We start from the raw sequence: 24,827 nt of genomic DNA, 5'->3' as shown, positions 1-24,827 counted from the left end.
CTTTATAAAACATCAGATAGTTTGGCTATCTTCCATCTGTTTTTGCAGACTTGTGGTTGTGCAATTATATTGTACAATTTTAACAATAATTTTGAAAAGGTTGATTTACATATATTCATCTAACCACTTCCCCCCTCAGTTGCACTACTTTACCCACACAATGCCTTTCTTTTTCACTTATTCAGTTAACAAAAGAAGACTAAAATAGCATCATTTTCTGAAACTTTGAGTAAAATATGTTTTAGCTGTTAGCTCCACTTATAGCTAAACACTGACAGTACCACCATCTACTAATAACAATAGATGCTATCAATATCTGATATTACTAAAGACAAATTTGAATTTTTTTTGTGGAACATAGAATATATTTCAAGAGAAGGAAATTATAGGGGATTAGGGAGGAGACTAGAAGCAGTGGAGTTTGTGTCATGTGTATAAGGAATTCACCAACCAAAGAGTGCTACCTCAGGGAATAATGTGGTCAGGGTTCAGTTGGTCCTGAAATTTCAGAGTGTGGACAAATTATCTGGAGGTATACACAAATACAGATTGCCAGGTATTAATCCCAAAGCTTCTAGGTTGTATAGAGTGGGATTCTCGGGCCTGCATTTGTAAAAATTATCACAGGAGATTTTGTTGCAGATGATTTGATAGCCATTTTATGAGAAACAGGGGGCTTGTGGGAAGGGAGAGAAGGAAGAAATTTGAATAGAAAGTGAAAAAATTGGATGAAGTAAGGGCACTGGCTTTTATGTGTGTGCTTGTGTGTTGGGGGTGGGGGGAGTGATTGTGGCAGCCACAATGAAGTGTAAATAAATTGTACTCTGAACACAAATAGAGTTGAGGTTTAATGAGTACTACGTACTAAAGAAATTAGAGAGTATGATGGGAAAGTAAAATGTAGGAAAGTAAAATGTAGGACTAAACTGAAAATGAGAATGTGTGAAGAGAATCCAATGGCATCTCTTCTTCCCTGATTCATGTGTTGATGTTGTCTCTCAGCAAAACTGATCCCATGTAATAACCACAGTAGCAATTCATGCAGAAAACATCATAGCATTGCTGAGATAAAGCACATTTCTTTCCATAGATCATTAACAGCACACAATCTTTCTTAAGTGGCTAGTAGTAAAAGTTCGAATGAAGCATGATCTAGTGGATGGAAAATAATGGAAATTCTCAATACCTCACACCATGAAGAAAAGAGAAATCCCTAGTTTGCTGCCCTGAATTTTCTTTAAGTTTATTTTGTGAAGTGGGTAACAAGTGTATTTTAAAAGATTCTGATAAGAATTGTCATTATTATATCTTAGATCCACAAATACCCATTAAGACTACTTCAGGGCCTCCGTGGTGGCTCAAGGGGGTGGGATGCAACCTATGAAGCTATCTGTAGCCACTGTAGCATGAGTTTGATCCCTGGCCAGGGAGCAACCCACATGGTGCAGTAGTCCTCTCCTGACTCGTCCACTGCTCCCTTCGGCAGTGTATTTCATTAGATCTGCCTGTTCTGTTCCCCACTCTGTCTTTGGTGAATCCTCTCACCCCCCCCACACACACACTTCTGGCCTGTACCTCAGTTCTTGTATGCATAAATAAATAAATAAATCTTTTTTTTTTTTTTTTTTTTTTTTTTTTTTTTTTAAGACTACTTCAGTTGGTTTCTCTTGCCCCAATAGTACATTCAGGAAGAGTTCTTACAAAAGGAAAGGTTATCTAGTGTGTGATAAAAAGTAATTTACCAAGACTTTAATTGCCAGATCAAAACTAGACTTATCTCCTCCCAATTAAATGTAGCAAAAGAATAAACAGTTGGTAGAATTGTTTTAAGGTAGACTCTTTCAGTCTGAAAATCCCCCAGCAAGTGAATTCACTCTGTATCTATTATATATAAAGGGGCAAAGAACAAGTCCAAATTGCAAAACCAATATCCCTGGTCTATCAGCTATTCCAGGTTGTAGCTCTCAGCTGCTAAGATAGATCTTCAATCACCAACTAGGTCTGAGTAAAAAAAAAAAAAAAAAAAAAATCCAATTTAATACAACTCACAGGGGAAGTGACCTTTGGCCTCCAACTTCAAAGAAATATTTGAAAGCTTCTTTAAGAAGAGATATTTGAAAGAGCAGAAGATTAATAGAACTCAAACAAACAATATGCTCAGAGTTTTATAAATTTGGGGTATCTATTACACAAAGTAAGCTACCAAGTTTAGGGAGGGCGTTCTTAAAGACATTAGGGCTAGAGGTCTCTAGTTAGGTGGTTATTCCAGCTTTTAAAGTTCAATGGCTTCTAGCTGCAATTTCCCAACACAAAGATAATTTGTCTGTAAATTGGTTGGAATACTACTGCTTTCAGTATTAGGATATTTTATGGATGGCAGTAGTATAGATCATTGGGAAAGAAATGCCTGAAAAGGCAGGTTAACCTTAACTTCCACCTTAGCCTGATGGAAGAGCTGATGTTTATGTGAATACAATGAAATACTGAACTTTCCTTTATTGTATTCCATAACTCCTTCAAAAATGGACTCATTACCTGCCATTGTAGTCCAGTCAAACTTGTCACAAAAATAAAGTTTGTTCTTGATGGCTTCACTATGCTTTTTTGTATTATTTTCATCTTGGAAATGAGAGGAATCATCTACTGCAGAAAATTGGAGTGGGGGAATTGTGTACAAATTGTACCAGGTATGACTTACAGATATACAAAATGTTAGAGTTGGGAGGGGATTGAAATCATGTAGTCTAGGACTGATTTCAGGGTCCTAGTTGACATCTTAACAGTGAAATATGCCTAGGACAGCTTAGTAGAGTGTAGGGTTATGTGGCAATTAGAAAGCATGTTTACCTGAAAGTGTTAAAGATCAGTATTTTTATAAGACATTATAAATATAAGCAAACGTATCTTCTCACCCAAGTCCCTGATGGGTCCTTGATCTAGTCTTTCTGTGTTTTTGCAGACTGGAAAACTAAAAGTCAGAAAATTAAAATCAGTCATCTAGAGTCACTCAATTATATGCCACACTACTCTAGACTGGAAACAGAATATCCTTTGCTTAACACTGGAGGTTTGTGCACATCTGATTTGAAAGATAGTAAGATTGGGGAATGAGTTTGGAAATGGAAATAGAAGATTGTAGAAGGCTTGATTGATAAGCATGACTTTCCATCTTTATTTGGTAGGTATTAAGAAATTTCTGAAATATTTTGAAGACATGAATGCTATGGTAAAAGTTAGTTTTAAGCAGCAAATTGTGACATTTATATTGAAGGAGAGAAGAATGCAAACCCCTGGGACCAAGAGAAGGTAGTTACAGGTTGGAGAGAAAGGTATGAAGGTCTGGACATTGAAAAGGAAGGGAAATTTCTCAAGGTGAACACCAATAGGACAAGGTAACTAATTGAGTTAAAAAACAAAAGAAAAAATCAGGAGTGACTTCAGAATCTCTAAAGAGAAAGATATGTGAAGATTAAAGTCACTATACTGGTGATTTTTTTCTGGGCTAGAAATAATTTATGTTGGCTAAAGTTAACTTTACATGTTGACTTTTGTCATTATTACAGTCATTCCTTTCTCCTTTAAATCATTCTAGAAAAACATCTCAGTTACCTCTGAACCTCAAAATATATGGCCACAATTGGGGGTAGTTTAGTAAAAATATAGATACTATGTATTTTAATTTTCACATTGTTCTTAGTAATATGCTTACTTGGATTTTACAAAGAAAATACAGGTAAAATATTAACTAAAGTTAACTTTTGATCTATTTAGAAACATAGAATATAGGGCCTCCCCGGTGGTGCAGCGGTTGAGCGCTGGGCTGCGAGGCTGCCCGCAGCCTCAGCAGCGCCGGTTCGATCCCCGGGCACTGGGGAGGGTCCCACATGGCGCGTAGACCTCTCCTGCCACCCGCTGCTCCCCTCAGCAGTGTACTTCGGTCCTTCTGCCTGCTCTGCTCCCCGCTCTGGCTCTGGTGAATTCTCTCACCCTCCCGCACTTCTGACTGTGCCCAGTGCTTGTATAAATAAATAAATAAATCTTTAAAAAAAAAAAACATAGAATATAACAACATAACTATGAATAATTTAAATGAAAATATTCTAAAATCTTTATATTTTCCTGAAAACTCTAAACTTAGAAAAACAAATAAAAAGGATATAAGGTTGTGGATTTGTTTGCTATTTTTCTCTTATATTTATCTCTTTTTGTGACAAGCAAGCCTAGACAATAACTTCATCATAGGTGCCTCAAGCTTCCTGCAGCAGGAAGAATAAAAGAGAAGGGGATGGGGGGGGTGGGGGGCGGGAGGGGAAGGATTGGGGTCAGAATGGGGCGTTTGCAATTGTATGGGGGAATATCAAAATAAAATTTAATATTTAAAAAAAAAAATAAAAAAAAAATAAAAGAAAAAAATAAAAGAAAAAAAAAAAAGAGAAGGGGATGGTATAAATGTTTATTAATAATCTCTTGATTATTTATTATATTAACTGTGAATATGATTAAGTATTTTCAAATCAGAGGGTTAGTGTAATTCTGCTTGGAAAATGTGATAGTTTTTAAAACATGAAACATGAAAATTTAAAGACTCATAATTTTAACAATTTGAAAATGAGCAATGTGGCAAGACCCTGGAACCCTTCTCATGATCTCCTCTCCCCTACCAGGTCAGGCATTCAGGGGTGTATTTAATCAAACTTAATTATTTCTCATACTACTTGGGTTTAATATGGGTAAAATGATGTTTTTCCAAATTTTCATTTAATGGAATTTTAAAACAACTGTCCAAGTTTCAAGTGATGATGTCAGTCTTGTCCCTCTAAACCTACTACTTCCAAGATCTTGTCATTTGATTTTGCATAGGACCTCCTGCAGAAGAGTTGCTATTGCAACATGAGGAATGTACCTTGCCTCCACAGAGAAGAGTCCCTGAAAAAATTAAATGGAAAATATGGATACAAGAAAACTGGGAAGAATGTACGGTAAGAGCTTAAACAAACAGAGAAAAGCCCATTTTGTTATTGATTGATTCTGACATCTTTTTTAAAAGGGCAGTTACTAACATAAATACCAAAATTTCAAACCCCTCTCAGAGCTTTCTCTGAAGTAAGTGATATTGGGTTTCTCCATCTTTTTTTTTTTTTTTTACCACCTTTCTGGAGATACCTTCATATATCAATAATCATTGCATGTGAATAGACTGAACTTGCCAATTAAAAGATAGATTATCTGGTTGGATTAGTAAACAAAATCCAGTCATCTTTTATCTCCAGAAAACATGCCTGAGCTACAAAAATAATCATAGAATCAGAATAAATGGCTAGAAAACAATCCTACAAGATAATGGGACCCGAAAGAAAGCAGGGACAACCACAGTTATATCAGACAAAAGAATTTACCATTAAAAAAGGTAATTGGGGCCTCCCTGGTAGTGCAAGGGGTTAAGCACCACACTATGAAGCAATCCACAGCCTCTGCAGCACAAGTTCGATCCCCAGCCAGCCAGGGAGCAACCCACATTGCGCAGCAGACCTCTCCTATCTTGCCCGCTGCTCCCCTCAGCAGTGTATTTCGGTCAGTCTGCCTATTCTGTTCCCCACTCTGTCTCTGGTGAATCCTCTCACCCTCCGCATCTCTGGCCTGTACCTCAGCTCATGTATGCATAAATAAATCTTTTAAAAAATAAAAAAAGTAATTGGTCAGAGATGGGCACTATATCATGATTAAAGGAACAATAAACCAGGAAGACATAGCACTCATCAATGTATACTCACCAAATGAGAGTATCAAAATATATAAATAATTACTATCATTTCTGAAAACACATATTGGAAAAAGCACAGTTGTGGTAGGAGATACAGATGAGTGGATCAAGATGTGGTATACATACACAATGGAACACTATACAGTGATCAAAAAAGAAACACATGCCAACTGCTACAACATTAATGTAGCTGGAAAGGATCATGCAGTAAAATAATTCAGTAGTTGAAGAACAGATACCAATGGTGTCACTTACATGTGGGATATAGGGAAACCAGAGAAAGGGTCAGATAAAGCAAAAGCTAGTCTTCGAAAGCAGACTATAAAACTGAGACATTCAAAGGGAGAGAGAAATAAGGATTAGTGAGCACATAATGGACTATGGTGATGGACTATGAGTGCTTTAGTGGTGGGAGTGCTATGGTAACAGCAGTGGAAATGGAAGGAATCCCATACTTCCAAAATACAAACAATAATGTAAATCAATGTTACCCCCCAAAAAAGTCAATTACATTGTTTCATACTTTAAAAAAAAAAAACATTATTTTGTTCAATATTTTTCATTGACAGAAATAGATATTAAATTCTAAAGTTAATTTTTAGTCTTGTTTTTATATAAAGCCTGTCATTTTGTAGAACTGTGTTATCATTTGGGAGAACAGTTTAAAAATTTGTTTTTCCTAGAATTAGAATGTATTTTCTGAGATTTAAAAAAGATTTGGAACACAAATAGTAAAGTAAGGCTCTGTCTTTTTTATAAGAAAATAAACCTTGGTCTCTTTTATAAGAAACTAACCTTTCCTATTTCAGAGTCATTACCTATACTTATTTAAAAATTTAAGCAAGAATAGGGCCTCCCTGGTGGTACAAGGGGTTAAGCACAGCACTATGAAACAATCTGCAGCCTCTGCAGCACGAGTTCAATCCCCGGCCAGCCTTCATGGTGCAGCAGACCTCTCCTGTCTCGCCTGCTTCTCCCCTCAGCAGTGTATTTCAGTCAGTCTGCCTGTTCTGTTCCCCACTCTGTCTCTGATGAATCCTCTCACCACCCACCCCGCACCTCTGGCCTATACCCTGGTTCTTTTATGCATAAATAAACAAATCTTTAGAAATAACAAAAATTAAAATTTAAGCAAGAATATAATATAGAAAATTCTGTACTATCTAAGTGTATGTCTTTGATTAGCACATTCCTTACGTGCTAATCTTCTTTTCTTCTGTAAATGAATTGCTTTCATTCTTTTGTCAATCCATTCTCAACATGGAAATATTTAAATAAACTGATTTTCCCACTTATGGAATATTAGGTAGCCATTAAAATACTTAGAATAGGAATTGCTTATTATAAGTGAAAATATTAAAATTCAAAAGTATTTAGAGTGTATTCCACTTATACCTATAAGAAAATAGGAAATAATAAAAACACAAGAGGTGGTAATAGGCCAAATTTTTTTAAATATGGAAATAAGTTGATTTTTACAAGATCATTTTATCACCAAGAGTGGTTTTAATTTCGGTTGCATCAAAATTGACTGATGTCAACAATGAAAATAAAATGTCCATTATATTTGAGAGATGCCATGTCTTTTAGGATTGTATTCCTTGTCAATTAAAAGCAAAATCATAGTTTTCATTTGTCAAATAGTGGTATCTTATTTTGAAATTTTTTTAAAATATAATTCTGAGTATTTCCAAAAGGTCTAAAGAGAACTAGACCAGAAGCTCCCAAACAGAACTTTATCATCTCCACTCTTCCCCACTAGAGTGTTTCAGAATCTGTTTTTAGTTCCACCCTCCTTCCACATCCAACACTGGATGTAATTGTAAGTATAGGACAGTCAAGATCTTTACACTCCCTTGAGAACTGCTGCTACATAATTGTATTTGTATGTGTGAGTATTTTAGAGTACAAAATTTAAAAATGTGAAAATAACCTGTTTAAAATAAATATGCAACAATTTTTGATTAATAACTATTTTTAAAAGATGATAAAACTTGATTTTTTTATTTGTTTGTCCTTCAGAATTTGAACATTTCATTTCAGGATTTGGGGGATCCTTATCAAGTTGAAAATTTTAAAAGAATTCTTAGAAGACTAATTCGAGTTGAAACCCTCTGGCTAGTGGATAATTCATTAGTGGACTTAAGTGCCGTAAGATTGCCAAGGTATCTGCTCCCTGATATGTCCAGTTACTAAGTTAAAGCTAAATCTTTGCTATTTGGATAACATTGTGTGCACCTGTTGTGAAAAGTTTTAAAAGTTGATGCTTACTACTAAGTGATGCCTGAGTAAGGCAAAAAGATATTTGTATATCAAAATATCACACTTTAGAGTAAAAAAGTTTATTTTTTCCCAACCTAATTTTGTAATCAATTTTTAAGGAGTAATTTGTAATCATGGAATCATGTTGGCAATAAAATTTGCCATGTCCCTTGTGTTGTTAACTAGAAAGATTTTTTGGCAGCTGACAAGAGTCTTGGTGTCCAGGTCACATTCTAATGGAGGGGTAGGGGTTGGAAATCTGATCAGTGACAGAAACAAACTGTAATGTATATATACATATATATATGTACATACACACACACACACACACACACACACACAGGGTCCTTAGTCTTCTAAGGGTCCCATACTCCTCTTATTAAAGATGACATGTGTTTGTTCAGGATTGTATGAGAACCCTTTCTACCCTTTCTGTAGAGAGCTGCCATCTATTTCCCAGGCATAGCAGGTAAGTGGAGTGACCCTTTGGTAATTATTAGAGGGGCAAACGGTGTAGTGTACTCAGGAGAAAATTAGGAGATGAGGGAAGTCAAGTAGCCACAGGAAGGAAGGGTTAATCTTAGAACTCCGAGCCTGGACTGAGACTGCTCAACAAAAGAGATTGTCACAACTACACAGGAGAGGGCGATGGTCTGGCACACAGCAGATGTGTAATGACATACGATGTGCCCAGATATTCCCACCTTGATTATTTTTAAAACACCTTAGAAACTTTAGACAGATTTGTATAGGAGTTGTATTTATTTATGTTTCTTAGTTTTTATTTTCAAAGTTTATTTCAATTTTTTAAATTGAAATAACAATTGACTTATATAGATTTCAGGTGTTCATTATACATCAACTTTTTTACAGTACATTATATTAACGTGTTCACCACTAAAAGCCTAATTCCATCCATCCCTATACATTGATCCCTTTCACCTGATTTACTCACCCATCTTCCCCCTTCCCTACTATTTTGTCTTGTAGTCTAAAGGTTTATTTTTGTTTCATTTAGTTCATTTATTTGTGTCTTTAAGTACATGTGAGTAGGACAAAGTTTTTAATCAAAGTTTATTAATCTTTGCCATTTAATGGAAAAGAAAAGAAGGCCTTGTAGACACCGTCACTGCCAGACTTGCCGCATGGCACAGCCATGGTGAAGCCCAGGGCTGTCTTCCACATCCCTGTGGGCTGTGAGCCCTTAGGCCACGTGGTCTTGAAGCTGTTTCCAGGCAAAGTTCCAAAGACAGCAGAAAACTTTTGTGCCATGAGCAATGGGAGAAAGGATTTGGTTATAAAGTTTCCTCTTTTCGCAGAATTATTCCAGGATTTATGTGCCAAGATGGTGACTTCACTCGCCAAAATGGCACTGGAGGCGAGTCCATCTTTGGAGAAAAATTTGATGATGAGAATTTCATCCTGTAGCGTACAGGTTCTGGAATTTTGTCAATAGCAGATGCTGGAACCCAACACAAATGGCTCAGTTTTTCACCTGCGCTGCCAAGACTGGGTGGTTGGATTCAAGCATGTGGTCTTTGGCAAGGTGAAGGAGGGCGTGAATACTCTTGAAGCCATGAGGACTTTAGGTCCAGGAATGGCCAGACAAGCAAGAAGAGCACCACTGCTGACCGTGGACAAACCAATAAATTTGACTTGACTTGTGTTTTATCCTAACTGCACTCCTACACTGCTTGAAAAATCCTATAACCTTTATGCTCTCCGTTCAGTTCTTTGAGTTCCATGTTTTTCTTATCCCTTTCCAAGTGTAGCAGCCAGATTGCAGTGTTCACTTCATGACTACTAAAGAAGCAATAAACCAAAAAAAAAAAAAAAAAAAAAAAAAAAAAAAAGAAAGAAAGAAAGGAAAACTGCTGTGATCACTATAAGATACTAGTTTCAGTATTCTCTAGATGTGTTCTTCTGGCCTTTCTTTAGAAGTAGGATATACAATGTAAAATCATACAATTGCTATTCAAACTTCACATCTGTCATATCAATCTATCAAGGGAGAAAAAGATGTCAGTATGTATATTCATAACCTCCTTCCCTTCAACCTCAGGGGAAACCACACTTGCTTTGCTACTCTTCTTCCCCTATAATTATTTTACTGCTTAGCCAGTGGTGCCAGGGATGGGGTGAGTCTGAAAAACTGAGCAGATGGAAGGATATACATTGAAATATGAGGGAATGACTGACAGATGAGAAAGGAACAGATTTCAGAGAACGGAGAGAGGGAAGAATGACAGGAACTGCTGGCACTTGGTTTTCATTAGAAATTGTCATAGCACTAACATGTTCCAACAGAGTATGTGCAACTGGGAAAAGAGTCAGATTCAAAAGTTATCAAAGATATTATTAGCAGTTTGTAGAATATCAATATAGAGAGGGTTTGGAAGGAAACAAGAACAATGAAAATGATAGATGTGAAAAAATTATAAGACATCTGGATGGATTCAAACTGGATTTGTTTTTCTGATGCTGTGATAAAGCAGTCTTCTTTCTGTATAACACCATCTTTACCATTAACAATTAGTATTTTTCATGTGTCTTTGCAAGGTCTGCGACCCATCAATAATTAGCCCTGTCTTCCCTTAGGGTATTAAATACCAACATATATGAAGAATTTTTTTCCTTGACACAAAGTGTCAATGATAGATTTTGAATTATTTTTTGTATTTGCAAAATCTCATACAATTATGATTTTAAGGCAAAAAATATTGTGAAGCATTATCTGTAGGGAAATTTATTCAGTCAGGAAGAGGAGCAGCTGCACAAACTATACACATTTAATGTATTCATTCCTCAGCCTGCTCACTGACTGAGCAGTCAGTGAAAATGGAAAACAGAATAAACCACTTACTATGATGTTTTGGCTGTCAAACCCAATGCCACCCAGGAAGAACAGAAAAAGACTTAAAGGAAACTGGCCTTAAAGTACCTCCAAATAAATGAAGTTTTAATAGATTTCTCAAGCTTATCACATGATCTCTGACACAAAGAAAAAGGACTTCTATGACAGAGAGAACAGGCCCTTAACAATGGTAGAGCAGGTAGTAGGTTTGGCTCCCTTTTGGACAACTTTGATGTTTTGAGGGGGAAGAATAGTGCAGTTAGAAAGGAATGGTAAAGATGTTATGCATCAACTGTCAGCAACTTTAGGAGATTTATATGATCATAAACAAGAAAAGTAGCTCTGCAAAAGAATTTGTGATTTTTGACAAATGTGAAGACTGAAAGAAGAAGCAGTAAAATGCTGTCTCAACTAGCAAGGTACTAGAATGCAATTGAGAATTCTTCAAATGGAACCTGGAAGGATGTAGCAAACTCAGTTTTTGTGCATGGAATGCCAGGGTCCAGGGGGAGTAGATCAATCCTAAAGATAGATGTAAAAGCCATAATGTATGGAAGATAGTTCAAGAGGCAAGATTCTAGGAGTTCATATTGACAAGTTATGGCCAGAAGACAACATTCCCTGGTAAAGGAGACCAAGAACCAGGACTAGAGCCAGGAGAGATTATCATTGTTTTAGATCAGAAGGACCATGCTGGTTTATCATGGGAGGAGACATGACGCTGGTTGAAGCATTGTGACTTCTTGACAACCAAACCATGAGAATCATCTCTATTCCAGGTCAGATTGTCAAACATGGAGAATTTATGTGTGTGCTTAAGGAAGATATGCCCATTATCATAGACCACAAGAGAAGGGTCACCTAATCATTGAAGTTAAGTTAAATTTTCCTGAAAATGACTTCCACTCTCCTGAAAAACTCATTACCAGAAAAACTACCTAAAAAGAAGGCTGTAGAAGAGACTGATGAAATGCAGGAGGTAGAACTGGTGGACTTTAATCCAACTCAGGAAGGAGACACTGTTACAATGGAGAAGCCCATGAGGATGATGAACATCATCCTGAATTGGGCTGGGGCCTGGGAGCCGGACCCCAAAAGTTAGGAAAGTATTGAATATTGTCTCAGCAAGGAAAGTATTGAATATTGAGACCAGAGTTAGGCAGAAAAGTAAGAAAGTTATTGACAGATAAAGAGAAGGACAGAAAAGCTTTTTGAGCGGAGAGGGGTCCCGTGCATGTAGCCGCTGGGGGCCAACAAGCAAGGGCTTATTTTTTGTTGTTTGTTTGAAATGGGGCGGTGTAGTGCTCTGCTTTGTGTCTCTTTCAGATAGGCAGAACTGTAAAGCAGGTTTTCTCTGATTGGTTTCTGCCATAGTCATTAATTGGGGCCAGGGTCTTCTTGACAGTCAAGTGGTGCTAATCTTGGTCAACACAAATGTTTTCTTGGGGGGTGGGCAGGCCAGCCTGTGGAAATTCCTGTTTTCCAGGGTGTTATCCAGGCTGTGGTCTCCAGTGGCCCTAACTGCCTAAATTCCCAACTTCCCCTTCATTTCTAGGGGTGTTTGGTGTGAGTGTCAGACTTCTTCTGGGTTTCACTACTTGCAGTTTTTGTTGTAATGTTCAAGTATAGTAGTGTTTTAATGGTAAACGAAGAATAAACTCAAATATAAAAGCTAAGAACAAAATGCATTCACCTTAAATGCCTACTACATACTTCTCCTAAGCCTACATTTTAGCTTTCTTTTATATGTATAAAAAGACTTTAAATGCAGAAAAATGGCTATTTATAGGATCTCCACTTCACAAGTTATAATGTTTTTGAAATTTTATTTTATTTTTCCCCCACCATTCCTTGTATACCCTTATGCCTTTCCTCTCCCCTTCTTCTTAACCTCAGAATCCTCAGGATGTTTATTGATGTCCACTGGCTTATGAAAGTGTTTTACATTTTCAATTGTCTGCTATATAAATGTCCAGCATTCTTATTGTTACTCTGTTACATATAATTATCTCAAACTCCTTCCATTTTGTTGAATATGACTGCATTTCACTCTTCCTTAGGGTTACGTAGTGTTCTGTGGTGTGAATACACCACATCTTCTTGATGAAATCATCCATCAATGGACATTTTAGCTGCTTCCGTGTCCTAACTATTTTAAATAACATGGCTATGGCCATTGTGGTTTTATGAATTTTGTGCTGAGAGTTTTGTATTCATTGGCTATATGTCGGAGAATGGGAAAAATGCTGAGCATTTTTCGTTTTTTAAAGAAAATCCAGATTGATTTGCATAAAGGCTGTACCTGTTTACATTCCCATTAACAGTGTAGGTATCCTTTTTTCCACATTCTTTCCAATAGTTGTTGGAGATCTTTTCAATATGTGTCATTCTTTTGGGCAAAAGATGGCAATCCCATTGTGCTTATAACCTGCATCTCTTTTACTGGAAGTGAGGAGGAATCTTTTTTCATCTTTTGCCTTTTTAGATATCCTCTGTTGGATTGGCTGTTCTTATCTGCTGCCCATTTATGTTTTTAAGTTTATTTATTTCTTTTTTACAATGTTTGCTTTCTTTTCTCAGATGTAGTCCCCATAGAATTTCCACCACCAATTCACCCATGCACCATCACCATATTCTCCTGTGCTCTTCCGGCTCTTGCCCTGGTCTCAATCCTTTTCCCCTCCCCTGCAGAATCTCTGATTTGTAGTTGTCTTTTTAATTGTTTTGTTTCATTTTTTATTGTTATTTTTTTACTCTTAGTCCCTCATTTGGTTCCCCTATATTCCCCCTAGAAGTGAAACCATCCGATAACATTTCTTTTTCCTTCTGACTTATTTCACTGCCCATTTATTAATTGGGTTGTTATTTTACTGTTAAATTTTACATGTTTTTAAAATATATATTGGATATTAACCCCTTATCAGTTATACATTGGGCAGATATTTTCAATAGGGTGTCTTTTTAATCATCTTACATTTTCTTTTATAGAAGCTTCTTTTATAGGAGCTTTATAACTTTAGCTAACCCCAATTGTTTCTTTTTGTCTTTAGTTCCCCTTGTTTTTAGTTCCCATGCCATACATATCAAGTCAACAAAATTAATTTTATCATAGATATCATGGATCATATTTACACTGTTTTCTTATTTTATTGCTGAAGATCTTAAATCTAAGCCTTTAATCCATTTGGAGTTTATTTTTGTGTATGAGGTTACTGAATGATCAACTTCATTCTTTCGTGTGTAGCTTTACATTTTCCCCAGCACCATTTATTAAAGAGACTGTCCTTTCCCCATTTCATGGTCGTGGCTGCTTTATCATTAATTGAGGGATGGCATTTTCATTTATTTTATTTCTGGACTTTATATTCTATTTCATTGATTCATTTACCTAATTTTATGCCAATGCCATTTTGTTTTTAGTACTGTTGCTTTGTAATTTGCAGTCAGGTAATGTGAACCTCCACTTTTTTTCCTTTTTTCTCAGGGCTGCTTTTGCTGTTTTGTGGTTACATGTAAATTTCAATATTTTTCAATTAAAAATATTTTGATGGGGATTGCATTAAATTTATACATCAGTTTAGGCAGAACAGTCATTTTGATTGTATTGATTTTCCCCATCCATGAGCATTGGATAACCTTCCATCTCTTTAGGTCACTAAGTCCTTTAGTAACATCTTGTATTTCTATTTGTATCGGTCTTTAACTCAGTTAGTTTGATTCTTTGTAAACTAATTATAAATGGAGTTATGTTCTTAATTTCTTTTGCTTCTTGTTCATTGTATATAAAAAGACTATGGATTTTTGTATGCTGATTTTGTAACCAGCCACTTTGCTCTTTTAATTTATTGTTTTTAATACTTTTTTTGATAGAGCCTTTAGGATTTCCTATGTATAATATCATATCATTAGTGAATAATTATGGTTTCACTTAGTCTTAATTGGATTCTCTTTTTATTTCCAGTGTTTGATAGTTTTAACCAAAGTCTCTAATATTTAAGAAGTGGTGACAATGGGCATCCTTGTCTTGTTCACAATCTAAAGTGAAAAATTTTTAGTTTTTCCACCATTAAGTAGTATATTTACTTTTGAATTGTAGTATGTTGCCTTGATTAAATTGAGATAGGTTCCTTCTCTCCCCATCTTGTTTAGAGTTTTTATCATAAATCCCAGTGTTGAATTTTATCACATCAATTGATGTATCTGTAAAGCAACCAACCCATTCCGAGCAGGTTTATGAACGGTTCTAGCAGCCACATGCTCTTCACCATTGTTTGTAGTCGCCGCACTCCTCTGTACACTCCACTCCTCCACCCTTAACACCGCACCACCACCACACTGCACTCTGCTGCACCACCCTTATAAATCAGTCTCTTAGCGCAGGTGTGCCCACTTCAGGTGCCCGCCATCAGACATGCACCCAGGACCACAGGGCTCCCTCATCCATCCTGATGGCGGGAGGGCAGAAAAGCCTGATACCTTTTACCTTACCCTACAGTCCACCCTCTCAGGGTTTTCTGCCATATAGTCTACATATATATGCAATTTTCTAAGCAAACAAACAATGCAGCCATGGCCCACAAAAGCAAATACATCACAATATAACAAAATACAACAGAACACAAATAAGTCCAGGCAGGGTGCCAACCTAGTGCAAAAGACAATTATTGGTACCAGCAGATGAGCCACCAAATCCGCTGCCTAAGGCACTGCTCATACGAGGGAGGGGAATCACTCACAGCATCTACTATAACACACCAGGAGCCGTCGGGGTTCCTGGCCTTCTCTGGCTGTAGTCTCGGCTACAAGCCACACACCGCATCCACCCCCAGGATGCACTCACTCTGGGATTGGCGATTCTATTCTGTTGGGGGTAATCGCCAACCCTCAGGGTTTCTGTCTGCAGTCGCTCCAACACTTGGCCTTCACAGCCACCAATGCGACTCGCAGACCCCTGCACTCAGGCCAACTCACTGCACAAGCACATGGGTCGGGGATCCAAACTCTACATGCGGCTTGGGCTCCACCCCAAGCCACGTTCCCCACCGGTCCCCCAAGGACGGGTTCCTCAGCTCCTCACCCTCACCCGACAACGAGCAGGGCATCACCCACAGGTGATTTTACGAGACTCACAGGTCTTCAGCATACTCAGGCTGCTTACCAGCCACTCAGGGCTTCTCAACTTAGCATCAGCACCAGCTTTTGCCTTTTCAGTTGGCTTTTCTCCTCCGCCTAGATGCTGGGCATACACAGGCTGCTTTTGGCCATCAAGGCCCACTGGCCACCCCTAGATTCCCATCTCCTGGGGTTTACAAACGAAACTGTTCCACCCCCAGGGTCCCAAAACATATCAACCTGCAAGTTCCTCCGCCTTCTGGTGGGATTGTCAGTCCAAGTTCATCAGTCCGAGTCCATCAGTCCAAGTCCATTAGGCCAAGTTCATTGGCCTCTCCCTGCATCAGCACTGGTGAGCTCCGAATCGTGGTCTCGCTTTGCCAATGATTCTTGCTGCTTCAGGGGTCATTGGCTGGTCCTTTCCCATGTCATTGGCTGGTCCTCTCGGGCATCTTCTCCATGCGAGGTCTCGTCCAGCAGCTCCCGGACGGTGTCCACCTTCTGTGCTGCCATGGCACCTCCAGCGTCATCACAGGCAAACAGTCTGTTCTCCTTAGTCCCTCCAGGTCTTCGGAGGGCTCTAATACCCGTCTACATGGATCTTGCCGACTTACGCCAATTGTAAGGGGCAGGAACAGGCACAGTGCAGGTTTTCTGATCCCATGCAGACCAGTAAAGGAGGAGTCAGAGTCCTCAGTGGTTTTTTGCAGGTCTTTTATTGGGGTTCACCAGGCATATGGCAGGCAGGGGTGCTGGGGGGCCGGGAGGCTGGCAGGCCTCCCAGTCCCCAGCAAATCCTCACTCTATCTGGGCTCTCTGGTGATCTTGGCTTCTCTTTCGGTTTCTGCTGCTTCTGGCATCCCCGTGACACCGCCCTTAAAAGCACAGTCTTAGCCCAGGTGAATCCCATCTACCTATGCCCACGCCCTATTCCAGGTGCCCACCATCAGGCATGCATTCAGGACAAGGATCCATCATCTATCCTGATGGCGGGAGGGCAGAAAAGCCTGATACCTTTTTTACCTTACCCTACAGTATCACAGTTTTTTTTTTTTTTTTCAGTTCCATAAGCATTGTTAGAACTATCATCTTGAACTCTTCTGTCATTTTCTATAGTTCTGCTTGCTTGAAGCTCCTGTCAGTTATCTTCCCCTCTCTGGACTTTGTGGTATGTTTTTGTAGTCTCTTTAATTTTAATTTTTTGTGGGTTGTTAATAAGGATATATTTTCAGATTGTTGCCTTTGCACCTGTAGAAGTAATCTGAGAACTGATTCTGGTGAGAAGTAGTAGGTATGAAAGATACTTGGGGACATAGGACACCAAAGATCACTTCCAGTAAATTCAGGAATTTCAAACTTCATGACTGTGGGTGCCAGAGTTCTACTAACACCTAGTTAGTACTTAGGTGTTAATGTCTCTTACATTCTCATGTCCACTTCTACTGTAGGCTATTTTTTGCACTAGAAGTAGTCCTGGGCAGGGGTTGATAGTGGTCACAGGTCGGAAGAGGTTAGCTTTATTTTTCATCACTGAGTCTTATCCTGGGGTGTTTGCTCTTGTTATTTACAGGTTCTTGAGCTCAAGTTTGTTCATGTGCTCCTTTACTTTGCCTTTAGCCCTGGTAGGGGAGTGGCAGGTGGTTAGAATATCTCAGTCTCATCCCCATGGAGACCCAAGTGCTCTGACCCACATCTCCCGGACAATTCAGGCATCAGCTGCTCTTTATTGAGAGCATCAGTCTCAATCTAGTAATCCTCACTCTGCACCTCTACTCTGCAGCTCTCCAACAGTGCACCCTCTGTCCTGGGTGCCAACCCACATAACCGCTTATCCCATGCAATACTGAGTCTTAGGAGTGCCTGATATTGGCATATACATGACTCAGTGACTCAGTTGGTATTGGGTATTGGGTTTTTGCACAAGTAGCTCTCTTCTGGGTTCAACTGCCTGTAATAAATATAAACAAATTTCAAGTAAAGTTTTTCCTAGACCTTTCAGTCAGACCATTATTCCTAGAGTATGCTGTGTCTCTGTTTTTCCCTCAAGGTTTTTGTTTTTATTATTTTGTTTTATTGAAATTTAGTTGTAATGGGCCTCCCCTGGTGGCGCAGCGGTTGAGCGCTGGGTTGCGAGGCTGCCTGCAGCCTCTGCAGCGCCAGTTCAATCCCTGGCCACCGGCGAGGGTACCAAAAAAAGAAAAAAAGAGAAAGAAAGAAATTTAGTTGTATTTAGAGGAGGTGAGCCTAGTATCTTCACTCTGCTGCCATGGTAATGGACTCCTCAAGTTACAATATTTCTTTGTATGAATTTTCACATTGCTGATATATGCAGTCATGCGCTTTTATTCAGGATGTATTCTTAATCCACCATGGACCAAACACTATACTAAGTTCTGAGTCTATACACAGGAAAAGTAAAGAGAGTCCAGTGCTTATAGTTTCATGAGTCACTTATTATTGTTATATGTTCACATAGATATTTCTTTTTTCACAAATGGATTTGTAGCAAACATCACTGTCACTCCTTTGAGAGCTTATGGTCTAGGTGAGGCAAATTACTCTTATGCAGAATACTATCCTCCTTAAGAGCAAATGACAAGATATTTATATTTTGTATCCAGCTGCAGAATTTTAATAATGAACAAAAACCACCTTACATCTTTCAAGCAATTACCAAAGATACCTCAAATACAGCATTTATCCTTGGCTGAAAACCACATTGAGAAACTGACTGGGCTTGCCAGTTTACACTGTACTCCACTGGAATCCCTTGTGCTCAAGAGGAACCCTTGTGAGTTTCATCAAAATTACCGTAAACGGTAAGGCCCCAAATGTATTGTCACCTTTTAAACTTTGAATATTATGTGGTTTTACAGTTTTTTCCATTTGCTTAAATTTCATTCAGCGAACATTTATCATAACACTATGTGTTGAAAAACTCATGCTTTTAAGGGCCTCCCCAGTGGCTAAGGGTTAAGTCTCAGCGCTATCACCACTACGGCTATGGCACAGCAGACCTCTCCTGTCTTGCTCGCTGCTCCCCTCAACAGTGTATTTCAGTAGATCCACCTGTTCTGCTCCCTACTCTGTCTCTGGTGAATATCTTACTCCCCCACACCTCTGGCCTACACCCCAGTTCTTCTACATAAAAATAAAAAAAACTTCATCTTCTTAATCTCATATAAGGAAGTGATTTTTTTTGCCTTTTTAAAGAAATTTAATATATTTTCCATTAATTTATAACTGCTGTATTTTATTTATTTAATATTTTATTTAATATTTTTATTGATTAAACTTTGTTATTTTCTTACATTGTAGTTCACTTTTGTACAATATTTGAATTTTCCCCTCAGGAGTAGCCCTGTCACCCATGAACCATCACCACATCACCCATGAACCATCACCGTAGTCCCTTGTAGGCACCTATTTTAATGTGATTTCACATTCACTAAGATGTTTCATTGAAAAATTTCATTAGATGGAGGGAAAACTTGTACATTAATAGGAACTTTAGAGCTGACTCTAAAGTTTCGTGAGGCAGTACAAAGTGCAAATGTAGGACCCTTTGTTCAAAAAGCAGGAAGCAAGTGTCACTATACCTACTAATACAGAGGTTTTCTCTTCCTTCTGCTGTCTGTCATTCTCTTGCCGAACATGCCATGGTGTTTCTAATTTGCTGGTTAATGTCAATATAACTAAAGAAATAATGATTAGCAGGAAAAAATAATTATAAACATTTAAAATGGATAAGACAATAGAGTTCAAGTATATACCCTCAGAAGATAGAAACATAGAAAAACAAAAAAAAAAAAGTGATTAATATTAGATAGTGGTCACTTCAGGGGAAACAGGAGGATTATAATGAAGATGGCATACATAGTAGAGCTTCTGAGGTGACTGGAAAAGCTGTATTACTGATCTGAAGTATAGTTACAAGAGTGTTCATTTTATACTAATTTACAAACCTATGCATTCTTAATGTTTATCTGTTATATTTTGTTTTAAAAATATTTTAAGACATAAAAAATATTAAAGTAACTGGATTTCAGGTATACAGCAATGTTGATTAATATCTGTGTCTATTACATTTTACTCACCACTAGAAGTCCATTTTTTATTATTCACCATATAGTTGACCTCTTTCACCTACTGCCCTTCTCCCTTTCATCTGGCAACCACCCTTTTATTTAACATACTCTGTCTGTTTGAAGATGTTTCACTTTAGGCTTTCAAACCCTTTCCATTTATCATAATATTAAATAAATATTGTCTTTTTAAAACATTCTAATATTGATTCCTTTCAAGGTCCATGTGGCAATCTCAGAAATTTTTTATTCCCTCTCTTTTTTTCCACTTTTTTTTGGAGCCACAAGAGCACCATTAGGTGAATACAAGAAGTAATTGATTCAATCCACTCTAGTGGCTGAAAAAGCTCAAAAATCTGCTAAAAATAAACCACTTTTATTCCATTATCAATATTGGGAACATTCCTAAAGATAGAAATAGTACATAAGCAACCCTGATGTGTGAAAAAAGTAATATTGGCACATATTTATCTCCAACCAATTGTGACCATTACTATTATTGTATTTATAAGAAGTAAAAAGGATTAAAAAAAGGTAACTGTGTTCTAGAAGCCTATTTGCCATCATATAATCACAAGTCACCTCATATCTGTTTTAATATGTTATATAAATGGTTATATCATTTGTAGTTTCCACTCCTGTTTTTCTGATTATTGCCCTTTCATCTACAAAGAACCTCTTCATAGACGTCCTTTCACATATGACATTTCAATTTTCTGATGACATTTTCCTTATTCCAGATTCCTCTGTTAGTGTCTTCAACTGATGATGTACAATAAAAAAAAATTGTTAAAATAAAAATTCTAATATGTGTTGTTACTACATAAAGCTCATTACTGAAGCTGTCTCTCCCCCAAAAGTAGTCTGAAAGAAAAGTTTCATGTTTTCTTATAATAAATTTTCAAATTACTTTTGTGTAATAGTAAAAATTAGTAGCACAGCTGCTTTAATATTAAACTAATATTTAACCATAATAATGTTTTGAAGCTTAAAATTATTTTTTCCTGCAGTTAAGGAGGTTTATCTTGATGTTTCAACATAGTTCATAAAAATTCATCTTGTCATAAAGATAATTTATCAGTATTATATTTCAGTTTTGTTAATTTATATATGAGATTTTATATACTATTTTAGCCCAAACTCAGTCACTTGCCTCAGTTCAAATAATGCCTTCAAACAACAATATTAAGATTAATTGTTTGAAATATGGTATGCCCTGAGGATACACTACATATTAAAATTCATGATGTGGAAATGAGGGATACAGTGAGGTTCTTCTATTTTTCTAGTATTAACTCTACTGGATTAATATCAAGGTGGATTAAATACTGACAATCAAGTTATACCAAACCAGATTATATTTAGTTAGTAATACAGAGTCACTTTAAACAAAATGAAGTGGTCATGTTCAAATATGACAAGATTTAAGTTGTCATTCATGCTGATGAGCAAAGCTAAGTTGAAGTAATAAGTTCCTCCACACTTAGGTTTAGTCACAACCAAAAACTCACAGGGTTATAACAGCAATCATTTTATCAGTGGATAGCTTTGTGTCAAGGATTTGGGACATGCCTTTAAATATTTTACATCATGGGCCTCCCCGGTGGCGCAGCGGTTGAGCGCTGGGTTGCGAAGCTGCGCGCGGCCTCTGCGGCGCCGGTTCGATCCCCGGCTGCTCCCCGGCCACCAGAGGAGGGTCCCACATGGCGCGCAGACCTCTCCTGCCGCCCGCTGCTCCCCTCAGCAGTGTACTTTGGTCCTTCTGCCTGCTCTGCTCCCCGCTCTGGCTCTGGTGAATTCTCTCGCCCTCCCGCGCTTCTGACTGTACCCAGTGCATGTATAAACAAAACAAACAAACAAACCAGCAAACAAATAAATAAAGCATGCCTCTATAAAAAAAAAAAATAAATAAATAAATATTTTACATCATGATCAGAATTATTTAAGTATTCATTTTTCTTAATCATCATCACCTAAAATTATGATTGTCTTTCCCTTCCTCCTTCACTTCAGATCCTGCAATATGAAAGCAGTACAGTTAAAAAGAAATGACTCATTGATAGAGCTGATAGTATAAGTCCCAGAAGAGAGTGGGCAGCCCCACGTCTATGTCAACACCTGTCAAACTCTACTTCCACTTTTCAGAAATCAATATGATCTTAGTTCATTGAGTTTGATGTTTTAAAAAGAAGCAGTAGCTAGGAGTGAAAGATAAATCCAACATTGTGTCCAGAAGATTTAGATTTAAATCATCTTGCTGTCACCTACAGACTTTATCTCACTTATTTAAAATGGGTGATAAAAACTGACCTGACAGTTGTGAGGACTGACTGGATTTTACAGCAGGATTTTACACTAAGAAAATCAAGCAGTCAGTGGGAACAGTAGCCACCATCATGGAAAGTCTGCTGAGATATTTCATTATCCCTCATCCTGGGCAAATCTGAGGATCATACATTTCCTCTGTGTCCTTGGAATTCCCAGACCTAGGGAAGATGTCCACTTGAAAGAAAACACTGCTTTCTAACACTGCTAGGTAGGTGACTACAGTTTAAATAGAGTTGGTGTGAAGAACCCCTCCTTGAATGTGGAAGTGATTGGGTAAATTAGAAAAATGAACTTCAAAAATGTTCTTAGTCAACAGGATATAACCCTGCAGAATGTTATATCTCAACTTTTCTCTTACACCTCTCAACCAGAATTTTTCCTTAACTCTTACTGAACAATAGAGGCTTGTTGTACTTTTTCTTTTTTGTAAACTTTTATAATGTGCACATATATCATGATCTCTTTCTATCATTGCTAGTGTGTAAAATCACTCATTATTTTTCCTTTACACAAGTTTACAAAAGTTAGATTGAAGTTTTCTTATAAAAGATTGTATGCACTTCTCTTACCAACACTTAGATATCCTGAGTTATGTGTCAGCTCTCTGAGAAGACAAGATAGAGCAGAGGCATCAAATCAATGAACATAAAAAGTATTTCATTTAATCCCATTGCAATGAAAAGTTAAACCGAATAAAGTGACAACTGCTTATATTTCTAGAAACAATAGGCAAACTCCACTCATAAAGAGAATATGTGAAATAAAATGCTTTTTTCTCAATGTAGTTTCTTTTTTTTTTTTTTTAACATTTGCTTTAGAGTGTTTTCCTGTTTGCCAAATTTAAAAATGCTCGATGGAATCCTGAAGCTACCAGAAGATTCTTCACCAACTCAAACCAGTATTTTTTCAAAAGTGTGTACTGTATCATGATATAAATTTGAATAAGATAAAAAATAATTAAGGAGCTGGGATACTACACACAGGCAGGATCCCAAGCAAGGAAATAATATAGTGCTAAAGACTAAATCTGTCATTAAGATGAAAAGAAACCCTAATGAATGGCAGAAAATATTTGCACATCATACACTTGGCAAGTGACTAATACCCACGATCTAAAAAGAACTCACAGAATTCAACAACAAGAAAGCCATTAGCCCAATCGAAAAATGGGCAAAAGTGCTAAATAGTTACTTCTCCAAAGAGAACATATAGATGGCCAATAAGTATATGAAAAAATGTTTCTCTCTTATCATCAGGGAAATGCAAATCAAAGCCACAATGAGATATCACCTCACAGCTCTAAGAATTACCCATATAAAAATTACTAGCAATGAAAAGTGGTGCTGAGGGTGAGGAGAAAAAGAAACCCTCATACACTGTTGGTTGGAATGTGGAGTGGGCCAGCTTACATGAATAATTGTATAGAGGTTTCTCAAAATGTTAAAAATAGACCTCCTGTATGACCCAGCAGTTCCAGTCCTAAAAGGTATTTACCCAAAGAATACACAAACACTAATTCCCTCCTATGCTCATTGTAGCACTATTTACAATAGCAGCAATGATATAGAATCAGTCTAAGTGCCCAAGGGCAAATGAGGAGATAAAGAAGATATGTTCTATATACACAATAGAATACCACTCAGCTACCAAAAAAAAAAAAAAATCTTGCCACTTTCAACATAGTTCCAATATGTATTGATCTGGAGGGATTATATTAAAGAACTAAGTCAGCAGGAGAAAACCGCATATTAGATGTGTTCACTCAATGTATGGCATACAAAGAAAGTAAATAATGGAACAAACAAAACCAAACCAAAACAAACCCTGAGGAATTAAGGACACCAGAGTGGAGGGTGTCATGTGTGGAACAAAGGTTGGGAGGTGACCCAGTGCATATAGGTAAAGTATTGCTACCCAATAGTAAAGGATTGTTAGTACTTTGATGGTGGGCATAGTATGGCAATATACATCTAAAGATGTATGAACTTAGATCCCTAAATCATATATAGTGTCATAAACCAATGTTACCTTAATAAAAATAATACAATAAAAAGCAAATATAAAAAGAAATCAAAATAAAAGTCCAAAGAGCTATTAAGCATACTAGCTGACTTGCAAAAAAAAAAAAAATTGGCATTGTCAGGACTATTGACAACATCTTGTGAAATTTTGTGAATAATATACTACATTGAGGGAAATTAATTATGATTAATTTAAAGATTTTCTTTTTAAAACATACTAATAAAAGTTTCCCTTGATAATAGAGAATGACTTGTAAATTATGAGCGTTAGATGTTATCATTTTCTTTATATGAACCCTACAGTGTGTAATATCAAGAGAACACCCTTATATAAAGTATGTATTTAGTTTAATAATGTGTTAATAGAAGCTCATAAATTATTACAAATGTATATCATATGGGGA

General features: G+C 37.2%; 1 protein-coding gene and 1 pseudogene across 3 annotated transcripts in view; both read left to right on the top strand.

Moving 5' to 3' along the window:
• The window catches only part of LOC119256889 (protein tilB homolog), a 41,556-nt gene extending 18,194 nt beyond the window's left edge, over positions 1-23,362 (top strand). Inside the window, exons 4-8 of one of the 3 annotated variants that reach the window (XM_037524632.2) lie at positions 2,960-3,067; positions 4,861-4,979; positions 7,805-7,926; positions 18,611-18,808; positions 23,221-23,362. In XM_037524632.2, the coding sequence (XP_037380529.2) occupies positions 2,960-3,067; positions 4,861-4,979; positions 7,805-7,926; positions 18,611-18,808; positions 23,221-23,332 (659 nt within the window). In that variant the 3' untranslated portion in view covers positions 23,333-23,362. Of the gene's footprint in view, positions 1-2,959; positions 3,068-4,860; positions 4,980-7,783; positions 7,927-18,610; positions 18,809-23,220 lie in introns of all 3 variants that reach the window. The other 2 variants (XM_037524631.2, XM_037524633.2) reach the window with 2 other exon arrangements.
• On the top strand, positions 10,878-11,990 carry LOC119257049 (dnaJ homolog subfamily A member 1-like; annotated as a pseudogene).
• Positions 23,363-24,827: the final 1,465 nt, after the last annotated feature.

The sequence above is a fragment of the Talpa occidentalis genome, unplaced genomic scaffold (assembly GCF_014898055.3).
Source record: "Talpa occidentalis isolate TD23 unplaced genomic scaffold, MPIMG_talOcc4v2.1 talOcc4.4, whole genome shotgun sequence".
In the NCBI taxonomy this organism is placed as follows: Eukaryota; Metazoa; Chordata; class Mammalia; order Eulipotyphla; family Talpidae; genus Talpa; species Talpa occidentalis.
The sequence above is the reverse complement of the archived record's forward strand: the minus strand, read 5'-3'. Positions and strand labels throughout refer to the sequence as shown.